At 34.9% G+C, this 23194-nt stretch overlaps 1 protein-coding gene across 6 annotated transcripts in view; it reads left to right on the forward strand.

The window, feature by feature from the left end:
* Positions 1 to 23194, forward strand: part of SCRN3 (secernin 3) — a 36889-nt gene that overhangs the window by 4349 nt on the left and 9346 nt on the right. For all 6 annotated transcript variants that reach the window (XR_011528804.1, XM_070581579.1, XM_008528265.2 and 3 more), the window contains exons 4-5: positions 130 to 329; positions 3049 to 3261. Coding sequence is in view for 5 of the 6 variants with exons in the window: in XM_070581579.1 (XP_070437680.1) it covers positions 130 to 329; positions 3049 to 3261 (413 nt within the window). In the remaining variant the exon portion in view is untranslated. The remainder of the gene's footprint in view (positions 1 to 129; positions 330 to 3048; positions 3262 to 23194) is intronic.

Consider the following 23194-nt stretch of genomic DNA (forward strand, 5'->3'; position numbering starts at 1 on the left):
TCAGTTTATCTGTTGATTTGAAAGTATTTTTACTTTGAATATAAATACAAAATCTCACATGCATGAAATTATTTAAGAAAAATAATGGAAATTTATTTTAATCCGAGGACTTTAATATTTTCATTTTAGGCTTGGCCTCGAAAGAGCTGATACAGCTGAAAAAGCCCTCAATGTCATTGTTGATTTATTAGAAAAATATGGCCAGGGTGGAAATTGTTCCGAGGGTAGGATGGTGTTTAGCTATCACAACAGTTTCCTGATAGCGGATAGGAATGAAGCCTGGATTCTGGAGACTGCAGGAAAGTACTGGGCAGCAGAAAAAGTACAAGGTATGGACAACTTTTCATGGTTTAATTAGTCTTACAATTAATAAAATACCCCCTAAATTGAAGACATTGCATGTAATTGTCTTTCAAGATTTATAATCCAGTGCAATGAAGGGTTGAACTGCAGGAGAAATGAAAAAATTTGAAAGAGCATACAGTGAAACCACTATAAAGAACTTTCTTGAAAAAAAGAAAAAGTATCTCTTTTTCATCTATGTGAACATGAATTTCATATGACATATATATATATATTTTTTCTGTGCAGCAGATCTTGGCTGTTTTTTCGTACTTTTCCACTTTTTAATAATTCCTTACCTTTTCTTCTTTTAACTTTGGGCTGAACTCCAAAATTTTATCGTACATAGGTATGGAGGTGAGGAAAGAGGAATGGTGTTGGTGATGGGTATCTGAATATATTGATATAATAATATATAATAATAAATATATAATTATAATATATTTATCACATATATAAATTTACATGTTTATACATAAATATAATAAAGATATAATAACAAAATTTAAAGTTTGATATCATTGAGTAAACTAACCAATTTGACTGTTTTAGAATGCTTTGCTTTTTTTTTTCATAGTTTCGTTATGATAATATATTCCTCTTATTTTTCAAGTGAGGAAATCCAGAGATGTGAAGTGATTTCTCAAGGCAATAAGTGAAAGAGTTAGAATTTAAATCCTTCCATCCTGACTCTCTGTTCAGCTAGAGGACAGCCTTGTGCTCAAGCGTGATCACATAATTCCTATGTACTTACCTTCTGGATCTCCTAATTTTACTAGAGAGATAAGATACACATGTGAAAATATTAAATGGTTCATGAATGATACAGATACACAGATGCTGTGAACATTTAGAGAAACGAAAAGTCATTGTGAGCTGGAGGGGTTCAGAAAGGCTTCATGAAGGGAGCCTTGAACTTTGGAGGATTTGGATGTTAGTTTTCACAATAGGTCATTGCTAGTTGTTTTGAAGAACATTTTATTTTATATTTTTCATGTATGTTTATTAATATATAAAATTGAATTTAGACTATTTTTCTTATTGTGATAATTGGCCTGATTGCACATTAAGCACTTTTAATTTTCTTATGTTTGCTGTATGCAAGCAGGAAATGAGTAAATGTATTCTGTTGAAAAAGATAGTCCCACCTAGCCATCTGAAATGAGTACCTTCATTGGGTCTAATTGTCTAGTTGTAGATTAATTTTGTCCATGGATTCCTCTTCCTATTACTAACTGGGTCCAAGAACTAAATAGCTAAAGTAAATAGTAGGAGATTATCTATCAGATGGAAAATTCCTTTTCTCTATCTTTGATTCTATCATGACTTAGTCTAGTTTTTGTAGTGAGAATATCCCAAGTGTGACTTCTTTAAAGTAATTTAATTGATTTCTACTTGGCAGACTGTCATTCTAAATCTGTTTTAAAACATCAATTTTCGTTTATTGTGATCTATTTCTTTTATTATAATCTCTTTAGAATAAGATTTTATGTCTTCTATTTTGTATTTTAGTTGAAAATTTTATTTACAACTTAGTGCCATGATATTTTTGGAAGCCTTATGTTTCTGTCCTAAACTTATTTATGACTATTTTTTTAAAAGTAATTCATGTAGAAGACTAATATTTAGAATATAAAGAACTCTGAAACTCAATAGTAAAAAAATCTGATTATAAAAATGGGCAGAAGACATGAAGAGACCTAAACTGATATACAGATGTCAAAAAAGCACATGAAATGATGTTCGCATCCTTTGCTATTAGGGAAATGCAAATGAAAACCACAATGAGATATTACTCTACCTTTATCAGAATGGCTAAAATAAAAAATGACACCACGAAATTCTAGCGAGAACATATAGATTGGATCACTGATACATGGCTAGTAAGAATATACAGCCACTCTGGGTAACAATTTGGCAGTTTTTTAAAAAAGTAAACATGCAACTACCCAGCAATTACAATCTTGTGCATTTATACCAGAGAAATAAAAACTTAAATTCACACGAAAACCTGCACATGAATATTTATAGCAGCTTTTTCCATGGTAGCCAAAAACTGGAAGCAACCCAGATGTCCTTTAACTTATGAATGGTTAAACAAACTGTAGTCCATCCATATCATGGAATACTACTCAGCAATGAAAAGGAATGAACTGTTGATACACAAAATAATCTGGATGATCTTTAGAAAATTATACTCAGTAAAAAAACCCCAAAAGGTTATATACTGTATGATTCCATTTATATAATATTCTTGAAATGACAGTTATGGAAATGGATAACAGACTAGTGATTGCCTGGGATTAACAAGGGGGTGGCAGTGGGAGATAAGTGGGTGTGGCTATAAAATGGCAATGTGAGTGATCCTTGTGGTGATGGAAATATTCTATATCTTGAATGTATCAATACCAGTGCTTTGGTTGTGATGTTATACCATGTGTTGCCATTGGGGGAAACGGGGTAAAGGGCACATAGGATCTATTACTTCTTACAACTGCATGTAAATCTAAAATTATCTCGAAGTAAAAAGTTTAATTTAAGAAAGTAATTAATTTATCTTTTTGAATATGTAATAGGTACACATGGTACAAAATTTTGAAGTCTACATTTATATTTAAATAGTGATTGAGAATCATAATGTACAGATAGATACATTATGTTAAATATGACTTTTTTCTCCCTTCCCCTGTTCTTCTTTGAAAATAGAGGGAGTTCGTAATATTTCTAATCAGCTTTCTATAACAACCAAGATTGATCGGGAACACGCAGACATGAGGAACTATGCTAAGCAGAAATGTTGGTGGGATGGTAAAAAGGAATTTGATTTTGCTGCGACATACTCTTATCTTGACACAGCCAACATGATGATTTCACCAGGCAGATACTGTGAAGGCTACAAGCTTCTGAATAAACACAAAGGTAATTTATCATTTAAATAATATCCGAATGAAAAATTATATTTTGTGTAGGTATCATGTGGGTGTGACAAAATCTGTTTTTTGAGGACTTATTCTTAGTAAAGATATAGTTTCATTAAAACTGAAAACGTTGTGATATTGTAACTTGTTTTTTGAGATGAGTGAATTGCTATATGATTGTGAGAGGGTAGTGATTCTTTCTGAAGGACAAGTTCAGATTCACAATCCTCAGACCTTTTATCATTTCTTACTAAGATTCTTAAAACCAAGTTGGGATTACTTTTCTTCGCAGAGTTCATTAGAATATGGAGATAGGCTTTTTCGATTACTACTGCTGCTTCTTTCATTTATCTTTTGATAGTACGCTTATTGGTTATTTTCTTATTACAAAAGTTATATCTAAAACCGTTGAGAAGACAAACTGAGCACATGTAGGAATTCTCTGTTTCCACTCCAAAACTCTAGAAATGTTGAATAAAGCATTTAAACATTAAATATATATATTGCTAGGTTCAAACACAAGAAGAGAAAACTACAGGCACCAAAATGAAGAGAGGACCCATAAGTATTAGCAAGATTTGAGGTGTCCCCTCTGCACACAGTCCTCCTCCTCTCTGTGTCAAAGGAGGGATTCTGGACTAGATATAAGCCTTAGGAACTGGTTTTAACATCCGTGAGAATGTAAGTGTCTAGGTGAAAGACCCAGGTGGGGAGCAGAAACTGGATTCCTTACCTAGATTACAAGTCTGAAAAATGCTACTCTGCTCCCTGCCCTGACTCCTATCCTGAAATTGAGCTCTCTGCTGTCCCAGGCTATGGGTCAGTACAGTTTCTTGTGAGAGATTGAACTCTGAGCTACATGTCTTTTGTAGGCTCAGCTGGGGCAACCTGTACTGTGCTGAGAAACAAACACTAGTTTGGAACCAGTAAATCACACAAGACCCCAGCATACCTGTATCTCTTTACCCACTATGTGAATATTTGATATGAAATATTCAGATTTTAATCAGATTTCCTTCTCCAATGGGAAATCTGCTATAATGAATCTGCATATAACTGCCATTGAAAACATTTAAGTTACATGGACTCAGATTAAAAGATGTAGTTTCTATATTTACTATGGGTAGTTTCTACTGCTATGTCCTTAAATGCACTGACCTTTTCTTCTGCATTATCTAATCTGCTGTTAATCTCATTTAGTTATATTTTTGTTTGAGATATTGTATTTTTCATCTCTACGTGTTCCATTTGGTTCTTTTTGTATATTTCCCATTTCTCTGTTCATTACCTTCATGTTTTTCTTTAAATCTTTGAGCATATTCAGCATACTTATAATAGCTGTTTTAGCATCCTTGTCTGCAAACTCCATTATCTCTGTAATTTCTGGATCTGTTTCTGTTGATTTAATTTTCTTCTGGTTTGGGGTTACATTTTCCTACTTGTTGACATGTCTAGTAATTTTTGATTGGATGATGGACATTGTAGATTTTATTTGTTGAGTTGGATTTTGTTCTATTCCTTTAAAAGATGTTTGACTTTGTTTTATCTTTAGTTAAGTTACTTATGGAACAGTTTCATAACTTTTAGGCCTTTTTTAAAGCTTTTCTAGGGTATCTCTTGTGTAGCTTTTATTCTAGGGCTAGTTTAGTCCCACTGCTAAGGGATGTGATCCTTTTGGGATCTTCACTGAATGCCCTGTGTACTAAATGAGATATTCTTACTCCAGCTGGTGGGAGCTCAAAGATTCCTTGCTCAGTGTTAGCTTTATGAACTTTTTTTGTGAGGAAGGTTGGCCGTGAGCTAATATCTGTTTCCAGTCTTCCTCTTTTTTGCTTGAGGAAGATTGTTGCTGAGCTAACATCTGTGGCAACCTTCCTCTATTTTGTATGTGGGATGCCACCACAGTGTGGCTTGATGAGCGCTGTGTAGGTCTGCACCTGGCATACAAACCTGCCAACCCCAGGCCACCGAAGCGGAGCATGTAAACTTAACCACCACGCCCCTAGGCTGGCCCTTTGTGAACTTTTTTTACTCATAGTTCCTGGTAATTGCTTGTTCCTCAAAATTTGTTCCTTGTTTGGCCTTGTGGGGTTTCACCCTATGTGTGTGCAAGTTGGTATTCAGCCAAAGGCTCAAAAGAACCACTATACAGATTTCTAGAACATTTTCTTTGGGTAGTTCCTTCCACCTTGGTGCTTTGTTCTGCAAATTCTAGCCACTCTGGCCTCCATGAACTTCAATATCTGTTTCTTGAACTTGGAGTGATCTTTGGGCTATGTCTGGGTGCCCCCTTCCTGCACTGTGGTCTGGAAATTGTCTCCAACAACATTGAGCGCTGGAGCCAACATGATGGTAGGGCTTACCTTGTTTGTTTCCTTTCTCTCAGGATTGTAATCCTACTGTACCTGTTGTCCAGTGTCCAAAACCAGTTTTATATATTTTGTCCAGTTTTCTGTTTGTTTACAGTAGGAAGGTAATTCTCGGCCCTGTTGTTCCTTCATGGTTACGAGCAGAAGTCCTATTTACATTATAGTAAGAGTTTTTTGTAGTAGAGAAGACAAGTAAGGGGCCAGCCTGGTGACGCAGCAGTTAAGTGTGCACGATCCACTTTGGGCGGCCTGGGGTTCTCCGGTTTGGATCCTGGTTGCAGACATGGCACCACTTGGCAAGTGATGCTGTGGTGGGCATCCCACATAGAAAGTAGAGGAAGATGGGCACGAATGTTAGCTCAGAGCCAGTCTTCCTCAGCAGAAAGAGGAGGATTGGCAGCAGATGTTAGCTCAGGGCTGATCTTCCTCAAAAAAAAAAAAGGAAGAGAAGTAAAATTTTTATCCAGTAAGATACATTATTATTATGAACTGCACATCAGCACAACTACTGTAAGTTCATTGAGAGTTAAATAAATAGGCATTAGTGTTTTACATGCTTTTTATTATGCAGAAGTTCTTCATAGATTGTTATATGGGTTTTAAAACATTTTAGTAGTATTTGGGGAAATTGATTGAGTTTTTAAATGTGGGCTAGGAATACATTATTATTTTTCCCACTTAAAATAATGGACTGTGGGCTTGTGCTTTTCAGTGTCTTCCTGAACAGTTTAGATTCAGGGAAGGAGGATGTATGTATTTTAGCAATCACTCATATGGAGGCCTCCATTACCCAAGGCCTACAAAGTCTCTCCTAGAGATAATTCCTTTTGACAGTGATTTCAGAGAAAAAAATTATAAATACATGAGCAAATTCAGTACTGAAGGAGGAACTATTTATAGACCCAACAAATACAGGAAATTCACATCCAAGGGACAATTAGAGCTAAATGAAAGAGGTTTAAAACAGTACAGTTGAAGTTTTCAAAGGTATTTGATAATATTAAGGAGTTATTTATAAAACCAGGTGTGATCATTGTATTTTGTTTATGTTTATAAAAAGCATTTTTGGGGCCAGCCCCAGTGGCCTAGTGGTTAAGTTCAGTACACTTTGCTTCAGTGGCCTGGGTTCATTTCCTGGGATGGACGTATACACTGTTCTCTTAGCAGCCATGCTGTGCTGGTGGCCCACATACTAAAAAATAGAGAAAGATTGGCACAGATGTTAGCTCAGGGCGAATGTTCCTCAGCAAAAAAGAAAAGAAAAGAAAAGTTTCTTTTTTACAGTCACATACTGAAGTATTGTGAATAAAATGATATGACTGGAATTAGCTTCAAAATAATTTAATGGCAGGAATTTGATAACTGTTGAAGCAATGATGAATGTATGAGAGTTCATTAGGCAATTTTTCTAAATTTTTATGTATGTGACATTTTCTATAATAAACAGTTAGAAATTGGGGCCAGCCTGGTGGTGTAGTGGTTAAGTCTGTGTGCTGCACTTTGGCGGCCTGGGGTTTGCAGATTTGGATCCTGGACATGGACCTACACACTGCTCATCAAGCCATGCTGTGGTGGCATCCCATGTACAAAATAGAGGAAGATTGGCACAGATGGTAGCTCAGAGGCCATCTTCCTCACCAAGAAAAAAAAAAGTTAAAAATAAAATAAAAATGTTCAAAGATATAAAGGAAGGAATGAAATCCATAAAGTAAAAGTAAGAGATTATGGGAAAAAAAAGATGAATTTGAAAATTCTAAAATGCACAGAAATTCTAAAAATGAAAAATACAGTCGTTGAAACAAAAGTAACAAATGTTCAAAGTCAAGCATTTGGAAAATGCAGGTTGGTAAAAATGAGAAAAAATTCACTCATAATGAGCACTTAGGACTCACTCAGCATTTAAATTTTTTTAACTGCAAAAGTAAAATGTGTCACTGTTAGCATGTATTGTTTGTAGCCGTATTTCTTTTTTTTTATAGTGGTAAAATTGGTATACAGCATTAAATATATTTCAGCTATATAACAATAATTTGATATTTGTACACACTTTGTAGCCATATTTCTCTCTCTCTCTCTCTCTTATATATATATACAGCTTATTTTTTAAAATAAAAATAGGTCAATGCTGTATACTCTATTTTAATCCACTTTTTACTTGATGATATATTGGAAAGATTATTCCTTAACCTTTTGTTATCATTCAGTTTGAAATATTTTAAAATTTCCCTTGTGATTTCTTTCTTTATCTATGGATTACTTAGAAGTGTGTTATTAATTTCCAAATATCTGGGAGTTTCCTAGATATCTTATTGTTATTGATTTATAATTTAATTCCATTGAACTCAGAGAACATACTCTCTACGATTTAGTCCTTCAAAATTTACTGAGACTCATTTTATGACATAGCATATGGTCTACCTTGGTGTACAAAATATACAATTTGTAGTTGTTGGGTACAATGTTTTGTAAATATCAGGTCAGTTCGGTTAAGATGGTTATTGTAATCATCTATGTCTTTACTGTTTTTTTCCTTATTGTATATATTCCTGAAAGAGGAGTATGAAAATTTCCAATTATGTTTATGCAATTATCTGTTTCTCCCTTTAATTCTGTTAAGTTTTGCTTCGTCTATTTTGAAGCTCTGTTTTTAGGTGCATACGCATTTATAATTGTTATACCTTTTAGTGAATTGGCTCTTTTACCTTTATGAAATATTATTTTTCATTGGTAATATTCTTTGTCTTGAAGTCAATTTTAGCCCAGCCTTCTTCTTCTTTACAAGACATATATTTACCTATCCACTTGCTTTCAAACTTTCTGTGTCTTTATATTTAAAGTACATTTGTTGTAAAAAGAATATGCTTGGTTCTTTTTTTTTTAACCATTCTGGTAAGTTCTGCCTTTTAATTATGGTGTATAGTTCATTAATGTTTAATGTAGACTGGTTCTTGTTCCAGATAAGATGGTTTAATAACACTCCATTGTGTCTCTCCCTGTGAATGTAACCAAAAACCTGAATACTGCATGGAGCAGCTATCTGAAGACTCTTAAAAGTAAAAGGTACAGGCAATAGGAGAAAGAAATCAGAACTCAAAGTAGGAATAATCCAGTGTGAGTTTCATGGGTTTTTCCTTCCATATCACTCAGCCTGGTTTCAGACAGTGTGAATACTGGAACTGTGTACTGGGTGTGGACAGAAAATGGACCCAAAACTTCATAACATGATGTTACAATCCAAATGATACCATCAAAAATTACTTAATATACAGAAAAACAGGAAAATCTCAACAACTTGGAAGGGAAAAGACAATCAACAGATACTACCCACAAGATGATCTGGATGTTGAGATTATCAGACAAACACTTTAAAGCAGCTATTTTAAGGATGAATACTCTTGATATGAATGGAAAGGTAAAACATCTCAGTACAAAAAAGAAGCTATAAAAAAGAATGCAAATTTTATAATATAATTGAAAAACACAATAACCAAAGTAAACAATTTACTTGATGGGCCCAATAGTAGAGGTGAGATGACAGAAGAGTCAGTGAATTTGAAGATAGATCAGTAGAAATTATGTAATCTGAACAAAGAGAGGAAAAAGATTGAAACGAGCAAAAAGAAGAGAGCCTCAGGGACTGAGGGATAATACCCAAATATCTACAATCTGTCATTAGCGTCTCAGAGAGAGAAGAGTGTGATGTGGAAAAAGTTTTTGAATAGATAATGGCTGAAAACTCAAAATGCCAAAAAACTTAACCTTACCGATTCAAGAAAGTTGGTGAACTCCAAACAAGATAAACTCAAAGAAATCCATGGCTAAATGAACAAACTGCTGAAAAGCAAAGACAAAGAAAACAAGTTTGAAAGCAGCTAAAGGAAAACACCACATTGCTTACTGGTAAAAAACAATTTCTGAGAATTTTTCGTTATAAATCATGCATGCCTAAAGGCAGTGAAACAACATTTTTAAAGTTCTGAAAGAAAAGATCTGTCAACCCAGAATTCTATATCCAGTCAAAATATTCTTCAGGAATGAAGGGGAAATAAAAACATCCTGACCTGTAAGAAAACTTAGAGACTTTGTTGCCAGTAGCCTTGCTCTAAAAGAAATGCTAAAGGAGGTTTTTTAGATAGAAAGGGAATGGTACCACAGGGAAACATGGAACTTTAGGAATCAAGTAAGAGCCACAGAAATGGTAAATATCTAGGTAAATATAATACTATGTTTCTCCTCTTAACATCTTAAAAATATGTCTGACCATTGTAAGCCAAAATTACATTTCCTGTAATACACATGATAACCACAATATAAAGAGGGCAGAACATAGGGACCTATACGGTGGTAAGATTTCTACATTCTACTTGAATTTGTAAAATATTAATTTTAGTAAACAGAAAAGTTAAGTATGTATATTGTAATCCTAGAGCAACTTTTAAGCTACACGACAAGATATGGGTAAAAACCCAACAAATAAATTAAAATGGAATACTAAGAAAATATTCAAAAAGAAGGCAGGAAAGGGAAACAAAGGAACAAAAAACAGAGGGATCAAATAGAAAACAACAATATAATGCAGACCTAAAGTCAAATATATCTAGAATTACATTAAGTGTAAATCGTCCAAACACACCAATTAAAAGTTGGAGTGTGTCAGATTGAAAAGAAAAAACCCAAGACTCAGCTATATGCTGTTTGTGAGTAACTCACTTTAAAGAGGTGAAATGTAAAAGAATGAAAGAGGATACACTGTGTAAGCACTGATCAAAAGACAGTTGGATTGGCTATATAAATACAGGCTAAAGTAGACTTTAGAGCAAAGTGGATTACCAGGGAGAAGGAGGGTCATTACAAAATCAAGACAGGTTCATTTTACCAAGGAGATGTAACAGTCCTAAGTGTATATGCACCTAGTAACAAAAATACATGAAGCAAGAACTGATAGAAGTGAAAGGAGAGATTGGCAATTCCACAGTTAGAATTGGAGACATTGTTCAATACTTCTTTTTCGGTCATCAGAAGAACCAGTAGACAGAAAATCTAGGATTAAAGATTAAAAGAAAATCTTTTAAATCAAGGATTTAAAACAACTGAACAATACCATCAGCCACTGGATCTAATTGATATTTATAGAATACTCTAGCCAACAACAGTGGAAAACACATTCTTTTGCAGTGCACGTGGAACATACACAAAGGTGGACCATATCCTGGGTCATAAAATAAATCTTCATAAATGTAAAGGAGACGTAACAAAGTATGATTTCTGGCAATAATGAAATTAAATTTGAAATCAATTCCAGAAGGCTATCTGGAAAAATCTCCAAATTCTTGGAAATTACACAATACACTTTTAGTCTGTGGATCAAAAAAGAAGTCTCAAGGGTAATTAGAAAATATTTTGAATGGAATGAAAATGAAAATCAACGTACCAAGATTTATGGGATGTAGCAAAAGTAGTGCTTACAGGGAAATTTATAGCATTAAATGCTTATATTAGACAATAAGAAAAGTCTCAAATTAATAATATAAACTTTCACCTTAAAAAAAGAACAAAATAATTCCCAAGGAAGGAAATAATGAAGAGCAGAAGTCAGTAAAATTGAAAACAACAAAACAGTAGAGAAAATCCATCCGACTAAAAGCTAGTTCTTTGAAAAGATAAATAAAATTGATAAACTCTATATCATTGACAAAGATTGGCAAAGAAAAAAAAGGAAGAAGACACAAGTTATGTGTCAGGATAAGAGATACCATTATAGACCCCACAGACCTTAGGGGGATAATAGGGGAATACTACAAACAGCTCTAAGTGTATTCAGTAACTTAGAAGAAAAGAACCAATTCCTTGCAAGCCGCAAATCACCAAAACTCACCTAAGAAGAAATAACTCTTGTTTCAGCAGACAGTTTACTTGGTTGTACTCAACCTGCAAACTGTCCCCTGGTCGGCAACTCAAATTTCTGTTCAGTTCGTTGATCTTTAGCTGAGCTGCTTGCAGTCTGCCCCACATGTGCTGATTCATGAATCAGATGGAGATTTGGGCAGAGTTTTTTTTTTTTCACGGAATTTGTGGGTTCCTCTCTCTAACACTCTCCCTTACGGGATTCCCCCTTCACTTCCTGGTGCCTGTGATTGACTTCCAGTCCTCCGGGCCAGAAAGACCAAGGTTTTCCTCAGTTACCTGCATGGTATTGTACAGCATTGACTGTGGCCTTCCCTCAGGCTAAAGCTGTAACAAAAATGGGAAACTTACCCTGTGCTTTATCCCATCTTCCAAGTGTCACCTCCCCTCCAGAATTTTCCTGTTTTTGTTCACTGTAAAGAGCCTTCAGGTAGTTGTTTCCTGTATTTTGTCTTGAGTTTACAGTTATCTGAGAGAGGGTTGGTCTGATAGGAGCTTACTCAGTCAAACTGAAAGCAGAACTCCTTCCCGTGTTATTTAATATTCCATGACATTATTTTGCTTATAAAAATAAGTATAACCACATGATTCAGAATTCATACCCAAGAGTATACAGTGAAGTCTCTCCTTCCTACCCTGTGCCTAGACATTCAGTTCTTTTTCCCACAGGTAATTCCTTATATGTTCTTCCAGAGATGATGTATACTTAGTGAAGTAAATATGTAAATATGTAAAATTGTCCCTCAGTATCTGTGGGAGATTGGTTCCAGGACCCCTGGCGGATACCAAAACCCACGGATGCTCAAGTCCCTTTTATAAAATGGCATAGTATTTGCATATAATCTATGCATATCCTTCTGTATACTTTAAATCATCGCTAGATTACTTCTAGTACCTAATACAATGTAAATACTATGTAAGTAGTTGTTATACTGCATTGTTAGAGAATACTGACAAAAAAAAGTCTGTATATGTTTAGTACAGACGCAACTGCCATAGGCCTTTTAGTCTGCAGTTGGTTGAATCCATGAATACAGAACCCGCAGATACAGAGGGCCGAGCATATTCTTTTCTTTCTTTTTTTTACAGAAATGATAGCATGCCATACACACTTTTCTGAACATAACTTCCTTTTTTAAAAAAAAATTTTTAAAGTTTTTATTTTTCCTTCTTCTCCCCAAAGCTCCCCGGTACATAGTCGTGTATTCTAGTTGTGGGTCCCTCTAGTTGTGGCATGTGGGATACCGCCTCAGCGTGGCCTGATGAGCAGTGCCATGTGCGCAGGCAGGATCCGAACCAGTGGAACCCTGGTTCGCCAAAGCGGAGCATGCGAACTTAACCACTCGGCCACAGGACTGGCCCCTGAACATAACTTTTGTTTAGTTAGCAATACATAATGCAGATCATTTTATTTTAATACGTATAGAACTTCCTCATTTTTTAACAGATGCATAGTATTCTATTATTTTGATATCTTGTTTATTTCTATATGGTTTATTTTAATCATTATATAGTAAAGATTGAATTATCATACTTTAATTAGCAAATTCTCTCTTATTTAGGTTGTTTTTACTTTTTCATTACTGAAAATTATATAACTTGTTTATAGCTTATTTGTAGTCACATTCATGATTATTTTCCTAGAATAAGTTCCTAGAAGTAGACTGTGGGGTCAAAATGTATACATGTTTTTATTTTTATTTATTTATTTAAGATTGGCACCTGAGCTAAAATCTGTTGCTAATCTTCTTTTTCTTCTTCTTCTTCTCCCCAAAACCCCCCAGTACGTAGTTGTATATTCTAGTTGTGAGTGCCTCTGGTTGTGCTATGTGGGACGCCCCCTCAGCGTGTCCTGATGAGCAGTGCCGTGTCCATGCCCAGGATCTGAACTTTCAAAGCCCTGGGCCGCCCAAGCAGAGCACACGAGCTTAACCACTTGGCCATTGGGCTGCCCCTATGCATGTTTTTAAAAGGCTTTTGAAACACATTGCAAGATGACCACCAGAAAAGTGGCATCAATTTAAATTTCCACCAGCAATATTTCAATGCCCATTTTCTAATATATTTATCAATATAGGATATTATTTTTGTTCAATTGTGATAAATTTTGTAGGCAAAAATGGCATGGTATTATTTTAAAATATACTTCTCTTATTAGTGAGATTAGACATATTCTTATCATTATTGAAAATTTGTAATTTTTAAATAAATTACATGTTTATTAATATATCTTTTTCCTATTTTTATATTCAGTTACTATTAACTCTTAAAAAATAACTTCTAATGTGCCTTTGTCCCTTTTGTTCCAAATAATTTCAGAAAAATAACTTTTATTTAGAAGATTACTGGGTGGCACATAACTGCTAAAAGGGTCTTCCATTAATAAAAATGTGTGACTGATATATCCTCTTTCACTTGAAGGATAAAATAGTGCTATAAATCAACCAGAAAGCAACTACTCAGAGATCAATCAATCAGTGATTGATATTTGTTTCCCAGATATTCATTAAACAAATTAATTACATGATGGTTACTTGGTATGGCAGAAAAAAGTTCGTGACAGAATGTTTTTAGAATCCTTGACATCATTGTTTTCAAAGTACTGAGTATCTTACTTATATTTTAATTTCCAGAAGAATGTCTTATCATTTGAAAAATTTTCTACAAGTTTTCTTAGTTTATCATTTTATAAATAGGTTATTTAAACTTTTAAAAATGGGGACAGGTATGTAGAAAATGCTAAAATATGTTATTCTAAGGATTTCAATGTTAGATGTATTATTTGTAACAGTAGACACAGGGGTAGAAGTTGCAGCAACACCTACACCCATTTATTAAAAGCATATCAAGGGCTAGATGCTGTGGCAAGTGAATACGTTATCTTCTTTAAGCAACCGTGTGAAGTACATATTATCTTCATTTTACAAATGAGGAAGCTGTGCTCTTCGTTTATCTCCTCTATGAAACTGAAAAAAATGGACTCGCTTATTTGTCTTTACATTTCTCTCAGCACCTATTTCAGAGTCTTGCACTAGTATGTTGTGTATGCTTAATAAGTGTTTTTGATTAAATTAACAAAGGATTGTTAGTTGAATTGAATTAAATTGTAATTTGCAGATAGTTTAAAAAAGATCACTGTTTTGTACTTTTTTCAGTAAACTTAAAGACTCAGTCAGGAAATTAGCAGATATTCTTAAAAAATGAAGAATAATAATACATAATTAAGGTGGAGAGGAAAAATGTCAAGAATCCTAATGTTTGAAGTAAGTGAACAAAAGGAAGAAAAAATAGATAGAAATAATTATAAATTAATTAGTCACTGCATCCTAATAATTCTAGTGTATTTAACTATCATATAACTAAATCATAGATTTAAATGCATACACGATTATAGTAATAGGTGCATGTGACATGAAACTTATTTTTCTCTCCAAGTGTGAAGTACAGTTCATCCAGCTTTCTGTGCTCTGCCAAAAGAATAAATGTCTTTCTAATACTTTCATAGAAAATTGTCTGCTAGTATATTATGGTTAATTTTTCCCGTGATTTTTCTAGATGGAAGAGCCTACTTTTCCTCTTTCCAACTATCCCTACCTGATAGCTATTAAGTGTGTTGCATATATATCCAAATTGTATCTATATTCACTCATGTATTTTAAATAACTAGTTTAAATTGCAGTGAAATTGCACCCTGTGTTTTGCATTCATCTTAGTGAACCCTGCCACCGTAGTCTTGGTACTTATTCAGTGCTTGCTAGTGGATTACCTACAGCTATCCTACTCAAGTGATCATGTAAATCCTCCTTTCATTTTGAGAATTGTAGGTTTTGAATACAGAAAACATTTTCATAATACCTGTATTATTGCAGTGTTATGGTTCTGACACTATTTTCATTAAAACTTGCCATTTATAGGAATTTAGATTTGAATCATTTTAAAATCTCGCTAGGTGCAGAGGCTGTGTGTCTGATAGTTAGGTGCAGATGGTAGGCTTTTGCTTTATTTATTTTTAATATTAAGGGCTGTTTTCAGGTACACCCTTTTTTTTCCTTCCTGCATTTCTTCAAAATAACAGAAAGATATTGCTTCTGTAACAAGTTAACTATAAATTGTTTTTCTTGAATTTGAAGTCATAGTATACTATGGAGAAACTAAAAATTTGCTATTAGCATAAAACAGTTGGTGCTTGCATGATTAACTGAGGGTGGAACATTAAATTATTTTATATGGAAGTCCATTTTATTTTAATTTAAAATGTTGCAAAACAATTTGGGTATAGACTTGTAAGCTTTTTTCTTTTAATTATTCCCATATGTTGTGAGAATGGTGGGAAAATCTTGCTTTTCATGCTTTCTTTGTGTTTGAGTTATTTCATTTTTTATTCCTTTACTGTTATGGTAATAGGGTTTTGGGAGAGAGGAAACAAATAACTGTGGTCAACCAACTATGTTAAATGAAAGTTATTCGTTTCTTTAGAACTAATTTTAATGTAATAATAAACATTTCCGTAGAAACTATCTGAAAATGGCAGGAACTGTATGTTTTGTTTTATTTTCTTTTAACTGTACTTGTTACAGTGTGGGTCTACCATGTTCATTACTGTCATTAAGGAATCGATAGGACTTGAGGATAAAAAGTGACTGATGTATTTCATAAATGGGAGGCATAGTAGTGGAGTGATTACAAGCACACAACTGGATTTCTGCTTCTGGTTATGAAGAGTAGCTAGTATTAGGCTAACCTCTCCCAAGAATAACTATAAAAGCTGGAGAAAGGGGCTGGCCCCGTGGCTGAATGGAGAAGTCTGGGTGCTCCGCTGCGGGGGCCCAGGGTTTCGCCGGTTCGGATCCTCGGCGTGGACATGGCACTGCTCGTCAGGCCACGTTGAGGCGGCGTCCCACATGCCACAACTAGAAGAAAAAAAAAAAGCTGGAGAAATAAAACCCACTGTTTGAAGGCCTGGGTGAACAGCCAAAACAGTTAAGACATGAGGGACCTAGATCCAGGAGATTGGTAAAAGACTGACTAAACTTTGAGAAGAGCGGGACCGTCAGTGTCACAATTTCTCTGTAAAGCAATTGTTGACTTCTAAGCAGCACATATGTAGGTTGAGACACTGAGAGATCAAGCAGAAAGTAGCTGCTAAGAGTCTAAAAAGCTAAGTAGAGGTTTTCTCAGTCTCATAAGGCCTTAGGGACAAAAGTGGATTTGATGGCCAGCCAAGAAGAAGGGACCTGGGAAATACCCCAGGCTTTCATGAGACCCCAGAAAGTCTACACTTTAGGAGTAAGAACAAACAGAAAATAGACCAGTCTCAACTGGATCAAAAGGTAGTCTACCTATATTCTATCTGTTTGTCAGAAAGAAATTAAGAACTCTGTGGAGGGAAAATATCATGCAGAGCTTCTATAAATTTTCATCTGCAGTGTCTAACATTCAATAAAAAATGATCAGACATGCCAAGAAACAGGACCAAATGACTGAAAACCAAGAGGAAATAGACAGTAGAAACTGACCCACCAGTTACCCACGTGTTAGCTTGATTGGACACAGACTCTCAAATTAGTATGTTTAAGAAAATTAGGTGAAATGATGGAGAATTTCATCAGAGAACAGGAATCTATAAAATAGAACCAGATGGAAATAATAGAACTGTAAAGTTATAATAAGTGAAATTAAGAATTTAATATATTGGTTTAACAACAGATTGGACATAGCAGAAGACAGAAATTAGTGAAGTGGAAGATCAGTAGACAATATCATGGGGCCGGACCAGTGGTGCAGTGGTTAAATTCACATGCTCTGCTTTGGCGGCTCGGGGTTTGCGGGTTCCGATCCCAGATGCGGAGCTAGGCGCTGCTTGTCAAGCCATGCTGTGGCAGGTGTCCCATCTATAAAGTAAAGGAAGATGGGCACGAATGTTAGCTCAGGGCCAGCCTTCCTCAGCAAAAAGAGGAGGATTGGCAGCAGAGGTTAGCTCAGGGCTAATCTTCCTCAAGAAAAAAAAAGCTAAAAAACCAAAGAAAATATCCTGATTGAAACAGAGAGATAAAAGTTTGGAAAATATAGAAATATAGACGAGAGCGTGAGAGGCATATGGGACTTGGTGAAAAGGTTTCACATGTATGTAGTCCCAGCAGGAAAAGAGAGAGAGAATATGGAGGGGCAAAAGCAATATTTTTTTTTTTTTTTTTTTAGATTTTATTTTATTTATTTATTTTTTTTCCTTTTTCCCCCCAAAGCCCCCCGGTACATAGTTGTATATTCTTCGTTGTGGGTCCTTCCAGTTGTGGCATGTGGGACGCTGCCTCAGCGTGGTCTGATGAGCAGTGCCATGTCCGCGCCCAGGATTCGAACCAACGAAACACTGGGCCGCCTGCAGCGGAGCGCGCGAACTTAACCACTCGGCCACGGGGCCAGCCCCGCAAAAGCAATATTTGAAGAGATACTGGCCAAGAATTTCCCCTAACTAATTAAAGTCATCCAGCCACAGCTTCAAGAGCCTCTACAAATCCCAAGAAGGATAAATGAAAAGAAACCTCACCTGGGTACATCCTAGTGTGATTGCTGAAGGGAAAAAAGGAGAGGCAACCTTGGAAACAGTCAGAGAAAAAATATGTATTATCTTCAAAGTAACAGATATAATGCTGACAGTTAACTTTTCAACAGAAGAGAGAGAATCCAGAAGAATGTAAAATGACACCTTTAAAGTGATGGGGAAAAATAATAACTACCTATTTAGAATTCTATATCCGGTGAAAATATCCTCCCAAAATGAAGTTGAAATGAAACAGAGAATTCATCACTAGCCAGTTTGCACTAGGGGGGCATTCTTCAGGCAGGAAAAATGATCCCAGATAGAAAGAAGGTAAACAGGAGTAAATGAAGAGAAACGGAAACAGTAAATACATGGGTAAAACTAAATGAATATTGACTGTTTAAAATAATAATAATTTTATGACCACTGGGCATAACTGCGTTGTTCAAAACTGTTGTGCATTGATTTCATGGTACCAAGACTACTCTTCCTACAGGCTGCTCCTGGCCAAGGACTGAAAGTGGCAGAGAGACTAAGGCAGTCTCCTTCCTGGGATGTGTGGGACTCCTCTGATGGCTGATTTTGGCTCAAGGACTCCCTGACGGCTTTGCCAGGCTTCCTTAGATGTTGTGGCAGTCTATGACGTTTCTACCCAACCTTTCTTCCCTCTTACCAAACCCAAGTTCAGACTTATGTCACAGTCTGGCTCCCTCCCCATTTTCTCTTACAGGCATTTTCTCTAATATAATCCTTGTACATTTAATCCCATGTTGTGGCATCTGCTTCTCAGAAGACCCAGAGGAACACAGAAGAATTAAATGTATGGGAATAGCACAAAAGACGGGACCAGTAATGGAGTTAAAGCGTTATAAGGTCCCTGTGTTAACTGATAAGTGGTAAAGAACTAATATAAAGCAGACTGTAATAGGTCAGGAGAGACTAGTAAAATAATAAAAGAATCCATAAGTAATAAGCTAATGGGAAAAGTAGAATAATAAATACTTGAACAATTCAAAAGAGGGCAAGAAAGGAGAAAAAGGGAAAAAGAATAGCTGGAATAAATAGAAAACTAATAATAAAATGGTTGATTTTGTCTCATATGGAACTTACATGGTTTCTAGAATTTATACAGCACTTTTAGAAAGGTTATTTTGACTGTAACAGAAATGGTTAACTACATCTTACATTATAGTTTTATTTTGTAAATTGAAATTATAATTCTTCTGAAATTTTTCTAAAATAAAGTATGAATTAGGATTCCAGCTTTTTCCCCACCCCTCAAATGATTAGTCAGTGATCCTAGCACCACATTAAATTATCTTTTCCCTACTGATTTGAAATGCCAACCAACTTTATCAAATATTAAACTCCTAAGTAAACCCAGGTGTAAATTAGACTACTGTATTTGTCCAGTTTTACTGAGAATAATGTAAATGTACATAGTAAGGGCTCAATACTTGTTTTATGAGCCAAAGAACGATATTAGTGAATTTATAATGTTTTTTTTTTTTAATGTGGTAGGACAAGGAACTCCTCATTACTCTGCTTTTTCAGAATTTTCCTGGCAATCTTTGAATGTTCATTAGTTTCAAATGAATTTTATAATAATTTTTGAGCTTCTCCCCAAAAAATCTTTTTGAGGTTTGACTGGAATTAAATTAAAATTATAGATTATTTTAGGGGAAGAATGGACATCTAATAGCCTTCCTATTCAAGAACAAGATATAGTTGTCCATTTATTGAAATTTTCTTTTGTGTTCCTGAGTAGACTTTTATAGTTTTATTTATCTAGGTTTTCCATAATGACTTTTTTTTTGTTAAAGAAATCTTCTGTGAGCACTTGCTCTGTGTTAGGCATGGAGCTACATAGCAGCAGACATGATTGATAGAGTCTCTGACCTTCAGGAACATAGTGACTAGTGTGGGAAAGACACATGCAAGTAACAATGGTATTGTTCACTATTCGATTGTTTCCAGTCTTTTACCACTGTAAATCATGTTGCAGTGAACATCTATATTCATTGAGATTTTTCTGCATTTCAAGATTATTTCTTTAGAGTAGATTCCAGAAGGGAAGTTGGACCTACAATATTTGCAATCTCAACCTAAACAAGACAACAATGTCTTGGGGCTGGCCCTGTAGCCGAGTGGTTAAGTTCGCGCGCTCTGCTTCAGTGGCCCAGGGTTTCGCCAGTTTGGATCCTGGGTGCAGACATGGCACCGCTCATCAAGCCACGGTGAGGCGGCATCCTACCTGCCACAGCTAGAAGGACCCACAACTAAAATATACAACTATGTACTGGGGGGCTTTGGGGAGAAGAAGTAGGGGGAAAAAGAAAGATTGGCAACAGATGTTAGCTCAGGTGCCAATCTTTAAAAACAAACAAGCAAACAAAAAGAAGACAGCAGTCTCTCAATTTCTCTTCTATAGAGAATAAATTATTCCTCAATGAGAACTTTTTTTTCAAAATTTCAGATTGTTTCAATTATTTCTTCATATGTTGATCTTCTATTCTATGACCTTGCTAAACTAATTAGTTCTAGGAGTTTTTTTTGGTAGATTCCTTGGGATTGTCTATATAGGTTATCATGTCACCTGCAAATAGGGACAGTTTTAGTTGTTCCTTTCCAATCTATATGTTTTTTATTTGCTTTTCCAGCAGTATTGTGCTGGCTAGGACTTCCAGTATTATTTTGAATAAGTATAGTGAGAGCAGGGGCCGCATAAAATGGAGGAAGATTGGCAAAGATGTTAGCTCAGCGACAATTTTCCTCAAGCAAAAAGAGGAAGATTGGCAACAGATCTTAGCTTAAGGCCAATCATCCTCACACACACACACACAGCACACACATACACACACACAAATGGTGAGTGCAGATGTCCTTGCCTTGTTCCTAGTCTTAGGGGAAAGCATTTAGTCTTTTACCGTTAAGTATAGTGTTCACTGTAGCTTTATCAAGTTGAAGAAGTTCCCCTCTATTCCTTGTTTGCTGAGAGTTTTTATCAAGAATAGATGTTGAAATTCATCAAATGGCCTTTTCTGTGTCAATTGATATGATTCTTTTTTTTGGCCTGTTAATATGGTAGACTATATTGGTTTTCTAATATTGAACTAGTCTGGCATCCCTGGAATAAACCCAGCTTGGTCCTGGTGTATAATTCTTTTTATACCTTGCTGGGTTCTATTTGCTAATATTTTGTTGAGGGTTTTTGCATTTATATTCATGATAGATATTGGTCTGTGTTTTGTTTGTACTGTCTTTGGTTTTGAGATCGGGGTAATATTTGCCTTGTAAAATGAGTCAGGAAGTGTCTTTTCCTTTTTTATTTTCTGGAGGAGATTGTGTAGAATTGGAGTTAATTCTTCCTTAAACATTTGATGGAATTCAGCAGTGAAACCGTCTGGGCCTGGGTATTTCTTTTCTGGGAATTTTTAAACTACAAATTCAATTTCTTTAAGAGTTATAGGGCTATTCAAATTATCTATTTCATATTGAGTGAGTTTTGGTAGTATGTGCTTTTCAAAGAATTGATCCATTTCTTCTAGGTTGCCAATTTATGTGTATAGAGTTGGTTGTAGTGTTCCCTTATTGAGCTTTTAATGTCTGCAGGATCTGTCATGATACCCCTGTTTCATTCCTGATGTTGGTATTTTTGTAATTTGTGTCTTCTTTTTTTGTCAGTCTAGCTAGAGGTTTGTCAGTTTTATTGATCTTTTCAAAGAACCAGCCTTTGTTTCATTGATTTTTCTCTCTTTTTTTCTCTGCTTTCGATTTCATTGGTTTCTGCTCTTGTCTTTATTATTGCCTTCCTTCTGCTTCCTTTGGGCTTATTTTGCTCTTCTGGTTTGTTAAGGTGGAAGCTTAGATTACTGATTTCCACATTGACTTTTAAGTTTTTCTCTAGATATTTTATATTTTTTTGCTGGTAATGTGATGGGATATTTGTCTATTTTATTTACTAATTGGTTGTTTTGGATCTATAAGAAAACTGTTGAGTGTTTTCTTCTATTTAATGGGACACCTCACTGATACTTTATTGTTTTTGTAGTTTTAAAATCTATTCTCTTGAGTTTTTCAAGTAGGTAATTATATGTCAGTAGTCCTATTTTAATTTTCTAGTAGAATTATACTTTTAGAAATATAAACTTTTTGCAAGCATATAAAATTAGGAGGCTGTAGAAGAAAATGGGGAAATGTAAGTATGTTCTAAAAAAATGACCTGATTTTAGTCATATATCAGCTGGTTAATGAAGCAAACATTGCAGAAAGCTGTGATGGATAGTAGGAGGGATGTCTGTTTTATCTAAATTTTCAGTCCAATGCCTCAAAGTTCCAAAGGTTGTATTGAGAAGCAAAAGTGGTCTTAAACGTAAGGATAATCACTGATGAACTGTCTCTTTATGAAATTAGTCCTCACGCAGACGTCTTTCCCAACTTAACATTAGCTTTCTCCTCTACTTTGCTGTCAGCATTTTTGTTGATCAGTCTCTTAATGATTATTAAATGTTCAACAACACAATGAAAAAAATACAAACTGGAAGTTGTGTAAAAGATGTAAGATTTCAAGAAGTCAGTGACAGTAATGTTGGATAATTGCTTAAGTCACATACAAAGCCATTGACAAATAAAAATGGGCAGAGAGTTAGACCTATTAACAACTGAAGGAAAAATTGAGGACAATAACATGACTAAGTGCTTCCAAAGAAAATGATTTGAATTTGAATTGAGAGAGGGGCCTGAGAAACTTGATGAAGTCTTCAAATATTTTTGCAGAAATTATTTTTTGATCATGCTGCAATAATCAAAGTTGCATTGTCTTACCATTTTGTTGGAAAAATTACACTTGATTCATTCTTTGTTCTCAGAGTTAGTATATTAAAATTTTAAACTAAATTTTAACTATAAGCTTATATAAATTTATTTTTGTAATATTTTTATTTCACTTTAAAGACTCAATCAATCCTTTTCCTCCACTATTTACTATGAAACTTTGATTCCCATTTTATATGTGTTACTTTAAGTGGCAGTTTTCTGGTACCAATTTTCTTACAATAATGAGAATTTCTTGTATTTATTCAAAGGAAAGCTTTTAAACCTATTCTGAAACTCTTTTTGAATTG

The sequence above is a fragment of the Equus przewalskii genome, chromosome 17, assembly GCF_037783145.1.
Source record: "Equus przewalskii isolate Varuska chromosome 17, EquPr2, whole genome shotgun sequence".
NCBI lineage: Eukaryota > Metazoa > Chordata > Mammalia > Perissodactyla > Equidae > Equus > Equus przewalskii.